General features: G+C 37.8%; 1 protein-coding gene across 1 annotated transcript in view; it reads right to left on the bottom strand.

Annotated features, from left to right (window-relative positions):
- The window catches only part of NEB (nebulin), a 128701-nt gene that overhangs the window by 834 nt on the left and 113715 nt on the right, over positions 1-14152 (bottom strand). The window contains exons 144-159 of the mRNA XM_030488081.1: positions 13052-13144; positions 12508-12600; positions 11229-11321; positions 10613-10705; positions 9267-9359; positions 8368-8460; positions 6953-7045; positions 6351-6443; positions 5291-5383; positions 4908-5000; positions 4534-4626; positions 3331-3438; positions 2827-3010; positions 2265-2357; positions 1091-1237; positions 693-802 (exon numbers count right to left, since the gene is read on the bottom strand). Coding sequence (XP_030343941.1) covers positions 693-802; positions 1091-1237; positions 2265-2357; positions 2827-3010; positions 3331-3438; positions 4534-4626; positions 4908-5000; positions 5291-5383; positions 6351-6443; positions 6953-7045; positions 8368-8460; positions 9267-9359; positions 10613-10705; positions 11229-11321; positions 12508-12600; positions 13052-13144 — 1665 coding nt within the window. The remainder of the gene's footprint in view (positions 1-692; positions 803-1090; positions 1238-2264; positions 2358-2826; positions 3011-3330; positions 3439-4533; positions 4627-4907; positions 5001-5290; positions 5384-6350; positions 6444-6952; positions 7046-8367; positions 8461-9266; positions 9360-10612; positions 10706-11228; positions 11322-12507; positions 12601-13051; positions 13145-14152) is intronic.

Below are 14152 nucleotides of genomic sequence, written 5' to 3'. Positions count from 1 at the left end.
AAAGGGGGCGAAAAAAGGAGACATGTTTATAGCCCTGCTGTCAGCACTGACGGACATTGTTGGTGAGAAACAAAATGTAAAAGCAGGCTAAGGGCAAGTTATGCTTCAACTTATTTCAGTACTCTAACAGTATTACTGATGGCAGCATCTGCCTGGCCTAAATCTCCTGGCTTCAGATCACAAAACATTTCTTCTCAATAACTAAATACCTTAAATACCCAAGTCTCACAGTACCTTGGGTTACAGCCTGTGTGTTTTGGCAGCACTGAGGCTGGACATGTTTGCAGTGTATTTGAGCAATATTGGCTCCAGGTAGCTCCAGCCATAACTTTAAGTTGTTGCCTCCCAGCAGATCTTGTGGGGGAGGCAATGCCATACCCATTGTCATATAGCTACTCCAAGACTCAATCTCAGGAGAGGAAGACATGTTAATTTAAAGTGTTCAAGAACAGGGGAGGGTCTGTCCCACTCCAATAACTGCTACACCTTCACTGGGGTTTGTACCAAGCTTCAGGCCAGTGAGTAGGCGTGTGGCCAACTCAGTCCTGGATTAGCATGGTCTGAAGCATGATGTGGAGCACACGCCATCAGATCTTGAAGACCTCCAGGGCTGTGCACCTTTGGTAGGTGCTGGTATGAACTTCAGTAAGCTGGGAATGCGTATCTTAATACAACCAAACAATGTTACTTACCCCAGCAGTAGATGGGTGGGAGGGAACCGATGATACTGTTGTTTGCTGGGTGGCAACTGATGATGACCGTTGCTGGGGTAACTCTATGGTTTTAGCGTGCTTGTAGCCCACTACAAAAGGAAAATACATATTGTATTGCTTACTACAGAGTTGGCAATAGGGTCAGAGTTGCTCTGAATAAAGACCATGGGTGGGTCATTAGGTGGGTCAAATCTGAAACACTATTTTGCAGCTGTTGGTTATGTCTATATCTCGACATTATGCAGATGTACTTCTGTGCTTTTTCCTGGCTAAAGGAATTACTCAACATGAGCCCATGTCCAGCATTGCTCTGCCAGACAGCCTGGATATTATGTGTCCTCATACGGGAGCAAGTGGCAAGTTTGTTCTCCTCCTACCTGTTGTAGTGGCAAAGAGGCCTCCACTGCTGTAGTAGGACAAATGTTGATCCACGCCATCTGAGGGTTCGGACTTCTCATCGCCACCACTGAGGCTCAAGGCACTGGCAGAGCGGGAGTGCTCCCGGCTGCGGCGCTGGGCTTGGACTGCAAGGAGGAAGCAGCAGGAACCAATTTACATTTTTGTTTTGTAAGGAGATGCACACATAAAAATACATGTGGATATAAACATGTATATGCACACCCACACGCACACATATATATAGGTTACTTTGTATATATACACACACAGATTCTGTAAAAATACCTAAAGCTCTCCACTGTTGCCAAAGTTGTGCCTAGAGTACAAAACTGACACAGGCCACATGCATGCTAAGCAGGATTGGTTACTGTATTTTACAAAGTTAATGGAAAAAAGCATGTGAGTTAATCACAGTATTTTTATGGTTACTCAGTGGTATTTGCCATTTTTAAGTCTTCTATGGACAACATGCTGAAGTTCTACTCAGAAAGGCACAGTTACTATGTCCCTGTTAATAGGGTTTGTTTTTTTTTCTTTCTCCAACCTCCTTCCCTTTAGTGGTAGCTACTTTCAGAATTTCGATTTCAATTATCCTGTGCTTTCCTTATCTGCTGACAGAGCTGAGCCATGCCCAAGACTGTGGTTTCAATCATTCAGGATGCAATTCAAATAATTAGCAGGAAAGGAGTTTAAACAAAGAAAAAAGGTAACTGAGGAACAGTATTTTTAGTTATTTAAAAAGGAAGCACACGTTACGGGTAAGCCACTGTATCATGCTATCTGTGGATCAAACACTCCTCTCCATGGCTTTGTTAGATCATTTATATATAAGATTAACATATTTTTTGAGAAATAGCTATATTAAACAGCTAGCTTCATTTATGGAGCTAGCATAAAAACAGGTATGCTGGTGAGGAGGAGCTATAGACGATTTCTCCTCTAGTTAATTCTCACAAGAATTGTGTCCCTCTATAACATTTGAAATCTTGGCCCTGTTTAAGTCAGCGCATAACACTACACTTGCGTTCTTGCACAGGTGGAGTGTGAAGCTGTGCTTTAGTATCCCCAAGCTGTCAGCTTTACTGGTTGGATTTGCACAAGTACAAAACCTATTTATTTTGCACAAACAATACTACAGCCTATGGAACAAACCAGAGATCATATGTAAGCTTCTGGACTGAATATTGTCTTCTGCTGGGTCGTAGTCAAAGACTGAACCAGGATTAGTGCGCCACACACGAAGACCTGCAAGAGAAAGGGCATCTTCTGAGGAGATGCTGTAGCTCAAGCAGCTTTCAGAACTTGAGCAGCACATCTGTCCCAAAGAGGAGCGAAAGCACATCAGAAAAGGGCAAGCAGTATGTCATAAGTCTCAAATCTATAGCACAGATTAGGCTTAATTTATTTATTACTTAATCTACATCAGTGAGGTATTTCTCTAGTATGCATAGTGATGAAGTTAAAAATGTAAGTAAGAAATGTAAATCCAGCATTACGTTACAAAGTTGGGCAGAATGGGACAGGCAGACCACAGATGATTTACAGCTGCTATAAGAGAATATTTTTGCAATGGACTTTGATAAAAACATCATCTCCAACTAATGATAAGTTTGAATTGATAGGGCTGATCTTAAATGCTACAACTCATCCAGGTCAGCTTGTGTTTTGTGTAAATCAAGTACTTGAATTGTTATAAAACCTGCGTTCTGCTTACCTGTGAGCGTCTCTTGATCCTGGTCCACGCGCTTTCGCTCCATTTCCACTACTCGCCGTTGGATGCCCCTGTAGCTAATGTCACTGAAGTCCTGCATGTTCTTCTTCACGCGTTCTGTAATGGGGTCAGTAACTACAGGTGTGAAACTACCTTTGCTTTTCTCAAACTCTTCATGGTATTTCACCTGCAATTTAAAATGAAGCATCTGTTCTCTGTAGCTTTAGATGAGTAATTTTTATTCCTGCTCACCTCAGGTAAGTTTCGAGTATAGAGGTGCACTGCTGTTTAGAACTTTTGTTTTCTCTAACCTAGGAACAATGAGAGGGCCTAACCCCAAACACCCCTCTCCTGCAATCGCTCTTTAGCACTTAAGTTACTTGGATAACTAGACTTGGTATATATACATTGTGCTCAGGCTGCAAACCCTAGAATGCCTCAGCAACAAAGTTATGTTGTTATTTACATCACTTGCCAAGTTATAAATACATCTATAAATGGTCTTACTGTAGAGATGTTTTTCTGGGTCTCTCGCACACGCCGCATCTCAGGTGTATCCAGTACATACGCAGCTTTGCCTTGTACTTGTTTTCGGAAACTGTCTGAATAAAGAACCTGCCAAATGAGAAAAAGGAAGTGAACACAGGGCACCAAACTACTGCATCACGAGGAACAAGATGTACTGAAGCAACCTGGCAAAGAAGGGGCAGGGGAAGCAGCAGAGCTGTACTGGTGAATAACATTAGAATGCAAAACAAAATTATTCTTCATAATTATATGAGACATGGACAGCTCTGGCCTTGATACCAAACATTCCTTTTCTTAATTAAAAGAGCCTTGTCTTTTTAACCTTTTAACAACAGATAGAGGTAATAATGCAGTAATAGTGATCCAGGTACTATTTTCATATATTTGACCTGCACTTCACTGGCCTCAGTGAAGTTACCAGTGTGGAACAGACAACATAATTTGACTTGTATTTTTCGCTGATATACTACAGTTTTTACTGGGTTTGTAAGGTTTCTTTTTTTAAGTTATAACAGTCACATCATACTTCTGTAAACATCTGCAGATACTTTATTTCTGGATTTATCAAGCCATGACAACATTCAAGGCGAGGTTGGACGGGGCTTTGAGCTACCAGGTCTAGTAGAAGGTGTCCCTGCCCATGTTAAGGGGGTTGGAACTAGATGGTCTTTAAGGTTCCTTCCAACCCAAACCATCCTGTGATCTTACGTATATAAAAATTTACAATGGGGTATTTTGGGATTTGCCTCTGGATTAACAGGTTAGTAAAATAGGGCCTGAAGGCTATTTCCAGATTTATCATGTTTTAATATAGAACGTCAACAATCTAACATAGCATACTGTTACTGAAGAGCAATCATTTTACATGTCATGCAGTGTAAGACAGTAAAAACAGAACATATTTGCAAGAGACTTGAAGGCAATACATGTTGTTTGAGATTCAACTATTGTTTAAAAACCCTCCAAACTAAAGCAGCTAATCACACAGAAGACTTGCTCAGTTGCTGTAGAAAGTAAAAAGCAAGCATTAAAGGATTTTATTTTAGTATGGTTACTTCCTACTTCCAAACTAGGTAGTTAGGTAGTTATGTTAACATCTGCAATGTTACTGTGAGTAAGGATTTCAGGGATTGAAATGTTACTTTTAAAAACAGTTTCATGTATTAACTGAATAGAACATACCGAGCTGATGTTTTCCTGATTGCGTTTAGCTCTCTCCATCTCTGGAGTCATTGGTGTTGGAGTTCCTTTTGCCAGATGTTCCTTGTACAAAACCTACAATGTGCAAAAAGGTGTCCACAAATCAGACTGGAGTAAGTCATAGCTCATTCTGTAAATGGTGTTATTGATTAAGCATACTAATCACTGCAGGGGTAGAAAAGATCTTGGGAAATAAAGCATCTAAAAAAGTTATTTGTGAGAGAAAAAGGTAAAAATCAAAGGGAAAAATATGCAAAAGCAAGGAAAACTGAGAAAATAAGGCTAAGTTAGAAGTGGAGTTTTTGTTCAGAGTGGTTATTTTTAATATAAGATTGTTGTCTGTCTTCTTTCAGTACCGAGCTAATGTGTTCTTGATTGCGTTTGACTCTCTCCATCTCTGGAGTAACCGGAGTGGGGGTTGCCTTCCCTAAGCCTTCTTTGTATACAACCTACAGAGCACAAAGTAACTCAGAGTCACAAATGTACAAATTAAAAGCTGTAGTGTTACTGGGTTTAGAGTAAACACCATCCATTATGAAAGAAAAAAAAAAAGGTCAGAGGGAAAATAGTATTAAAAAGTTAATTGACAAAAAAATTGTTTAAATAGTATAATTTTAAGAGGTGACTTTCTATGTTTGAGGGAAAAAATTAGAAGGTTGGTTAAAACCAGGCAAACTTAGGTTATTTAGAAAAAAAGTAAGTGCTCTATCATATCCTTTTTACATCTTCCAGACAATACCGAGCTAATGTGTTCTTGATTGCGTTTGACTCTCTCCATCTCTGGAGTCATAGGGGTGGGGGTTGCTCGCCCCAAGTTTTCTTTGTACAACACCTGTGGGATACAGAAGATGTATCCAGTATCTTAACCCTGCAAGCGCACACACACCCCCAATCAAAAGGATTTGAACACAAATTATTACTTTGTTATCAAATTTTAAAAAAGTCACAACTGATTATGATACGCAGCACTGCACAAAAGCCAAACATCTACTGCTGTAAAGAAGGGAAAGAAAAATAAACCGTAAAAGGAAAGCTTGTTATTTTTCTGGTTAACAAAGATGGGCTCTATCCAGCTATAATTGTGACAATGACTTGGGGAAGCTGCCTGTGGCCCTAGTGAACTAGTGAAGAAATGCTTTATCTGATATTTTGCCTGTATTTGAAGCAATCTCTGACCTTTAGGGAGGGAGTTTTGTTGCCACACTTACATTGGGCAGCCAAATACAGAAGGGTGTTGAGGATGGGTGTCTGGTATCACCGCACCATTACACCTGCACAGCTCCCCCAACCATGACGCTACCTAAAAGCCCTTGCTGATATGCCACCCAGAACAGGAACAGCCTTGTTGCTTTTGCATCCTTCTGTTCAAGGCATCCAAAGTCACCTGTGAGAGCAATGCAGTCTCACACGGCTCCGAGACGTGGGGGTGTTAGGGTGGAGTATTGGTTTCCTGTTAGTCTGTGTTTGCTAAAGTCAAATATCCCTGAAAAGCTAATGAAAGCTCAAACACTAAGCATAGAGAGATAAACCTGAATATGTTCACCAAAGGCTGCTAAGCTTTTAATATTATCTGGATAGAGCCCACAGGTACACAAACTGCATTGTAGGAAAGGCCTAAATTTCTGGATCAAACCGTTAACACTAAAGTAATTTTGTTTTAGAAGAGGAGCGATTAATTGGCAGAAAGAAATATATCTATTTTTTAAATTAAAATCAATCTTCAGTAGATAGTTAGCGTGTTACTTTATTAAGATATAAGCATGAAGGAAAAAAAAAGAAATATATCTATTTTAAGGTACCGAGCTAATGATTTCTTGGTTCCGTTTCACTCTCTCCATCTCTGGAGTGACTGGTGTTGGGGTCACTTTCCCCACATTTTCTTTGTACAAAACCTACAGGATACAAGGGAGTATCCGAATGTCATTGAAAAGGTATCATCACCAGAAAAATCCCCCAAACCACAAACTAAACCAAAACCAATCCAACATACAACATGGCTTTTGAATCATTACACTTAGAAAGGGTTAGGTTTGGGGCATAATGCTTGCCCCAAAAGCAGCAATGGGAGCTTGCCATTAAACCACTTGGATGCAGAAATGGACCCTGTATGGAATCAACACTATATACTTGTAGTAAGAAAGGTTTAAAAAATTTGCACAGAGATTATATCCATCAAAAAAAACTGCAAACCTAGTTCTAGTAAAATCCTGCTTCAGACAGTGTTAAATAGAAGACATGACGATTAAAAAGAAGATATCACCACTTGTTTGTAAGCACAGAAGGTAGGAGGTTTATGCTACACCACAGATTCGTCTTCTAAAGTTAGAAAGCACAGATTACTAAATGCTGCAGTTACACACATCATTCAGATCTTTAGGAACTGGTTTCCTGTTAAAAATACCGAGCTAATGATTTCTTGATTGCGTTTGACTCTTTCCATCTCGGGAGTGACAGGTGTTGGGGTTGCTTTCCCTATGTTCTCTTTATACAACACCTATGAGACATAAGAAAGGAGCCAAAGAAAGCAACAATAAATAAAAAGTTATCTATAGAAAAAATTCAAGCCCAAGGCATTTTTTCCTTGTATTTATTTTCTCAGGACCTACGTAGTGCATATATTTTTAAAGAAGGTACTTAGAAGTATTTTGCTAGGGAAGTAGGGTTTGGCATACTGGCTTTTTAACGACAGGATCACTCATATACGTATGTAAGTATATATATATACACTTGAATACATACTGCATAAATGAGACCACAAAAATACCATATGGAGGGGCTGAGGATTCTACGAACATGTAAATTATAATTTTTCTTTTTAAAAGAATGTCAGCACTGCAGAGAAAATGAGTGGAGTTTGTTAAGTGATTTTAGGATTAGAACAGGGCATTAAAATCACTCTTGGAAAACAATAAAAACTCTTAAGTTAAAGTCACCACTGTAAACCACACAAGAGGTGAGTAAGAAGTAATCACTTCTGTAAGCTGCTTTAGAGCTATGGCCAGCATTATTTTGGAACTAGTGTTACAGCATCCATTTATTAAAACTGTTAAAATGTTCTTTTAAATAGAGTTAAAGGGAACTTTTTTTTCTTAACAAAGTACCGAGCTACAGATTTCTTGATTGCGTTTGACCCTCTCCATCTCTGGAGTGATAGGAGTGGGGGTCCCAATCCCCACGCTCTCTTTGTACAACACCTGTGTAGCGACAAGAAGCATCCAAAAACATAATCACAACTCAATAATAATTACATCCAACATGAAGTCAAATATTTGAATCTGTGGGAGCTCAGTCTGCTCTAACACACTCCAAAACTACCCCTGGAAGCAATGAAGGCTGGATTGCACCTTGAGGGTCTGAAGGCAAAGAGGTCTACGTTTTTATCTTAGCAGATGCCACAAATCCAACACAAAAGCCTCTAACATCAAGCACATTTTCATGGCAGAAGAGGGCTGTTAGCCACCACTGAAGCCTGCCAGAAAGTCAGACAGCCCCCCTTCTGTCTATGACAACAGCAGTACAACAGGAAAATGATAGGATTTAAGAAAATAAATAAACAAACAAAAAAAACCCACATAGAAAAAAGAAGTTGAAACAGGGAGCAAAGTGGTTAAAAATATTTAGGATAATGTAAATAATCACATATATGAAGAAGTGGTAAGTCAGTAACATTGGAAAATATAGTATAGGGAAGAAGAAAGGATGTTTTATGAGTTGATTAAACGGAAGTAAGGAGTGGAATTGTTCATTTTTAATAAAAGTTAAAAAGTTCCATTTAAGTGGAGTTAAAGGGAATACTACTTTTCCTCCACAAAATACCGAGCTAATGTGTTCTTGATTGCGTTTGACTCTCTCAAGCTCAGGAGTGACAGGTATTGGGGTTCCTGTCCCCAGATCCTCTTTGTACAACACCTGTGGGGTAACACGGCTGTATTAAAAACAAAAAGAGGAACGAGCAAACAACAGTAACACGCAGCTTATGAGAAAACCAACTGAATGTTTTTCAAAGTTGCTCCGAGCCAAAGCTTGGAATAAAAGAGAAAAATTAGAATGCTTCTCAACACTATACAGCTAAACACTAACACTCTGCAATGCCTTTTGGCCGAAAGCTAGAATACCTTCTCTCTTTGCTTCTCAGGAGCTATATAGAAAAACTGTCTGTGTAACAGTAGACCGATATAGACCCCCTAAAGGCAGAAAGTATCAAATGCAACACAAAAGGAACAAAGAAATCAACTCTCTTTCATTTGGCCATTCCGTAAACATCACAGCAGATGACACTAGCATGTGTATTAGAGCACTGTTATACTGAGGTCACAGCCATGGATTTGTATCGGGCACAGAACTATTTAGTTCTCATACAGAAAGTAAGTAAAATCAGGGAAAAAAAACAAAACAGCACCACACAAAACAAAAGTAAGGATTGTTGTGATTAAGAAAAGGAAAACAGCATGTTTTTTAGAAGGAAAGAAATTATAATCAGACTGAAAAGAAAGGCGGAATTAAAAGTTATTAAGAGGATGTAATAAAAAAGAGGAACAAGAAAGATGCAAGTAACAATTATGGAGAAAAAAAAAAAAGATCTCAAAGGGACCAGAATATTATTTTTTGTGTAAGTTGATCATAGGAGAACAAGAATTTTTGGGTTTTTTTGGTGTGTTAAAAGTATTTTTAAATAGATTAAAAGGGAATTTTCTGCTTTTCAAATTAAAAAATACCGAGCTAATGTGTTCTTGATTGCGTTTGACTCTTTCAATCTCAGGAGTGACAGGTGTTGGGGTTCCTGTCCCCAGATCCTCTTTGTACAACACCTGTGGGGTAACACGGCTGCATTAAAAAAAGAAAAAGGAACAAGCAAACAACAGTAACACTCTGTTTGCTGAGAGAACATGTAGAACATGAGAGATGTTTTTCTGAGGTGCCCCGAACAAACACAGGGATTAAAAAAATCCATAAAAATAATAAACTAAAACTCTGAAGACAGAGTTACACACTGATACATCAGTATGACTTCTACTAGAATGCTAGAATACCTTCCTGGCTGAAGTGCTTCTCAAGGTAGACATTTAAAACTGGTGAGTAATTAGAAGATTAAAGTTTTATATAAATTATAATGAAGTATATTATCATCTCTTCCCCAGCAGTGAGGTAAAACTCTTCCTGACTGTACTTGAGCCATTAGAGAATCAGGTCATAGCGCGCCTTCCTAGAAGCTTTTCTGTATATACACACACCCCCCCCCAACGAAGAGTCATCCATTCCCTGAATGAAACAGTACTCTTTATCCAAAGTTTATCATCAAAGAATCTACCTTGCTTATTACAGGAAGGATACAGAGACATGATCATAATAAAGGTATATGTGCAAAAATAGTACCTGAGAAATCATAATTGCTAATGCTCTCTATCATACATGACACTTTTCTCACCCAGAGAAACAGGCTAATGCTACTAATTTTTTTTTTTTTTTTTTACCCTGCAAACCTGTGCTCCCAACATATCTAGAGCAGTTTACAGCAGCTGGAGGTTTGGGCCACTCTCTCTGTGCAACAACATGACTCCAGAAGGAAGAAGGCATCAAATACAATGCAGAAGGAATAAAGACATTAATTCCATTTCATTTACCCATTCCATAAATACCAGGGCAGGTTACACTGGCATGTATCAGAGGACTGTTATCCTGAGGTCGTGTCCACAGATTTGCATCAGGCAATAAATAGTTTAGTTTTTATATGCAGTAAAACTGGGGGGGGTGGAGGGAGGGAAACCCAACAACCAAGGATTGAAGTGATTAACAAAAGGAAAAGCAGATATTAAAGAGAAATAAATATGTTCAGAATCAAAAGGAAGATGGAAATATGGAATCTAAAAGTTATCATTAGTAAGATGATCTGATCAAAACAAAGTAACAACTACAGTGGAAAAAAATGTCAAAACATGGGGAGCAGGGTATTCTTTTTTGTGTAAGTTGATTACAGGGAAATACAAGAAGGGTTTTTTGGTGTTAAAATTATTTGCAAATAGATTTAAAGAGAAATTGCTGCTTTTCAAACTAAAAAAAATACCGAGCTAAAGTTCTCTTGATTGCGTTTGACTCTTTCAATCTCAGGAGTGACAGGTGTTGGGGTTCCTGTCCCCAGATCCTCTTTGTACAACACCTGCGGGGTAACATGGGAGTTCAAAAAAAGTTAAGAACAAAAAATCCCAACTGCACTTGATGGAGCTAACACACATCATTTTTATGCCAACTAAATATACCAGAAAGCAGGAAAAATTAGGAAGTATAAAACAGTTAACAAGTATGATAAATTTAGAGGAAGTCTTCTCATAGCTAGAAACACTGGATCCTAATCCTTAGGTATGCTTCCGCAGAATAAGAAAGCATTAGAGGAATGGAATTAAGCAAATAAAAAACCCAGTGTTTTTTAAAAATGCAAAATGCCTTAAGATTATATGCAGTATAATAAAAAAAAAAAAGCTTTAAAAATTAAAGGACATGAAGCATCAAGTGTTACAATAAAAATATTTTAAAAAATAAGTACATAAAACACAACAGTGACTAAAATATATAATAGCAGAAAGGGGATATTTCTATGTTTATAGGTTAATTCGAGGAAGTAGAAAATTTACAAGTGTTACATAGTTACAGGGAACATTTTTTCTTAAATGATGAAAAAATACCGAGCTAAAGTTTTCTTGGTTGCGTTTGACCCTCTCCATCTCAGGAGTGACAGGTACTGGGGTTCCAATGCCCAGCCCCTCTTTGTACAATACCTGTGCCGCAACAGAGAATATTAAAAAATAAAACAAAAAAACACAACCAAAAAGGAAAGGAAAGGAAAGAGGAGGACAGGGAGGAGAGAGAGAGAAGACAAGTAATTTAACATAGTGAAACTTCAAAATATGAAAAATAGAGTTTTGTCAGCCTTGTTCAAAGGCTAGCAAAAAACCTCCATGAAAACAATCTGCTAATATTACTGCGAGGTTTGTTGCCATCTCACCTGGGGGCACACAAATAATGCCAGCAAGAACTGCAGAAGTGTCCTGTTACCTGAAAACTCATTTGCAAAGGAGTTTCTTTACTCAAACAAAAGATCTGGCATAAGCAGCTTTGCCTCTAAGACTTCTAAATAGGCTCACCAGCATAAGAGAGAGCTTCCATGACCTCAGAGACAACTAAGGTAGCGAAACGTTTAACAACAGTGGCTTGTCTGAACTCTCCTATTAATTTCAAGTCAGGACTGAATTTCCTGTCTGTCATGTCTGATTTGGGTCAGAGTGAGTCAAATCAAATTGTAAGCCGCTCTAATTGAAACAGAAATATAGAACAAAATTATGACGTAATGGTCATTTGACTGGAATGTGTTAGGAGTAGAAACAGTCTGGATAGAATTCATTACTACAATAATTTTTCCTTATAGATGCAATTTTTGTCCTTTTTTTTTTTTTTTTTTTCATACTGCAGTGATACGGGAATGCCACCCAGGTTTTCTTATAAAGACCTGTAGGATACTTAAAGCACCCAGCCCAGCAAAACCAGGAAAAGAGACAGTACACACAATTTACATTAGGTTGCTTTGCTTCAGGAAGGGTTTAGAGTTCATTTTTCATTTGCAGTGCACCCACTGTGTGGAGTCTGAAGACTGTTAGAAGGATTGACTTTGTTATTGAAGAGGAGAGTGACATCACTCAGACTATTACTATTTCACTGGGTTAAAAAATAAGGTACTGCTTAACTGCTTTAAGTAAACAAGGTTAAAATCTCACAGTTTGTACAATTTAATGACAATTAGATGGAGTGAAAAATTAAAATATAAGGATACTGACAAAGGTTTAGTGATTTGATTAAGAAAGAGTTGTTCAAAGTTCAACAAAAAATTGAAAGAAAAATTTAATATGGAGGAGTTAAAGGGATTTGATTTGCATAGGAAATGGTAGGGTTTGTTTTATTGAGCAATACCGAGCTAATGTTCTCTTGATTACGTTTGACTCTCTCCATCTCTGGAGTAAGCGATGTTGGGATGCCAGTCCCTAAGCCCTCTTTGTATAACACCTGTGAGGTACAAGAAAGTTTCCACAAGAAAAAAAAGCACTCAGCACAGGCAAAACCATTAAATCTGACTATTTTGTGAGTTATGTTTAGCATCAGCATCACTTCTTAGTTAATTCACACTTGTAGAGGCAAATATTAAAGAAGAGGCTGGTGGTTGATTATTCTATAAATATATGAATACAGATAGAAGAAGATAAAGGGTTAAGAAAAAACAAACATGGAGAGAAACACCATGTTAATTTCACAGCAACTTCCAGTTTTGATTCTTTAACGAAACATGTAAAGTTGTAAATCATCAAAAAAAGTTCAAACACAAACAGGTGGAATATAAAGGAGTTAAAAATGTTGCCAAGGAAAAGACAGAATGGTGAGATTCCAACCCACTGAAGAAAACCAGATTATATGTTAGGATGTTACTCAAAAATAAGCTGTTATAATTTTTTTTAAATACCGAGCTAATGTGTTCTTGATTGCGTTTGACTCTCTCTATTTCTGGAGTGACAGGTGTTGGGATACCTGTCCCTAGGTCCTCTTTGTACAACACCTGCAGAACACAAGCACCCAGCAAGGTGAGATGATCACATTCCTTCCACAACAACTACAGTATATTCGGACAGATAATTTACCTGGTTTATAGATAAATAATAATCTGGGATTATCATAAATATATGCACAATTTATTTCACTCAGTGTGCATCTTTATAAGCACAGCCAGCAGCTCAGCAAAGTACTTAATGTCTGTGTTGAGGTGCCTGAACCCATTGACGTCAATGGAATACTTCATTTCAGGAGGACACAAGTTTGAATCTTCTGCTGACATGGCATGAAAGGTATGTATGCTCTTCTTTTCATCTTAGTTTATGAAATATAATAGTATTACTTTTCAGGCAGTCAGCATTAACGTAGGCAATTTTTATGGTGTTAAACAGCTGAACCTTTTATAGACATGCTTAATACAAAAATACTCTGTTGTGGGCTCTATTTCATTCTGATTTTTGTGAATATTTGTTTCGAACACCACTATTTTACTTTGTTCTAGGTCTCTAGTAAGAAAAAACAATTGAGTTTTAGCTGTCATATTATTTGTTTTGTTTTTTGTTTGGTTTGTAATTGTTTGATTTAAAAAACCCTGCATTTTTCATAAAAAGAGTCACATAGGCAATGCTAAAAAACAAGTTAACAAAAACCAAAACCATCAAGAAAAATAAACAAACCACTGTTTGCTGTCATTGAAACAATAAAAAGATACAAAAATACAGCAATCACAGCAAGAGAAAAAAAATTATGCAAAAGGTTCAAAAAATGAAGAATCATTTGAAAAAACAATTGTGCAAAAGTGAGCTGTAGAACACATTAGTATCATAAACAGCTCAAGGGGGAAAAAGAAATCAGAAATGGTAAATCAGGAATGGTAAATCGTAAGATACTCATTGCACAGGTGTCACTGCCCCTCAGCATTACATAGCAAACATCTGAGGTACCAATAAATGCAAGACCATATTCTGACTCAGTTCTGTGTGCAGAGATCAAAGTAAAGCAGCCGTGGTGCAAA

This window comes from Strigops habroptila, chromosome 5 (assembly GCF_004027225.2).
Source record: "Strigops habroptila isolate Jane chromosome 5, bStrHab1.2.pri, whole genome shotgun sequence".
Classification (NCBI taxonomy): domain Eukaryota; kingdom Metazoa; phylum Chordata; class Aves; order Psittaciformes; family Psittacidae; genus Strigops; species Strigops habroptila.
The sequence above is the reverse complement of the archived record's forward strand: the minus strand, read 5'-3'. Positions and strand labels throughout refer to the sequence as shown.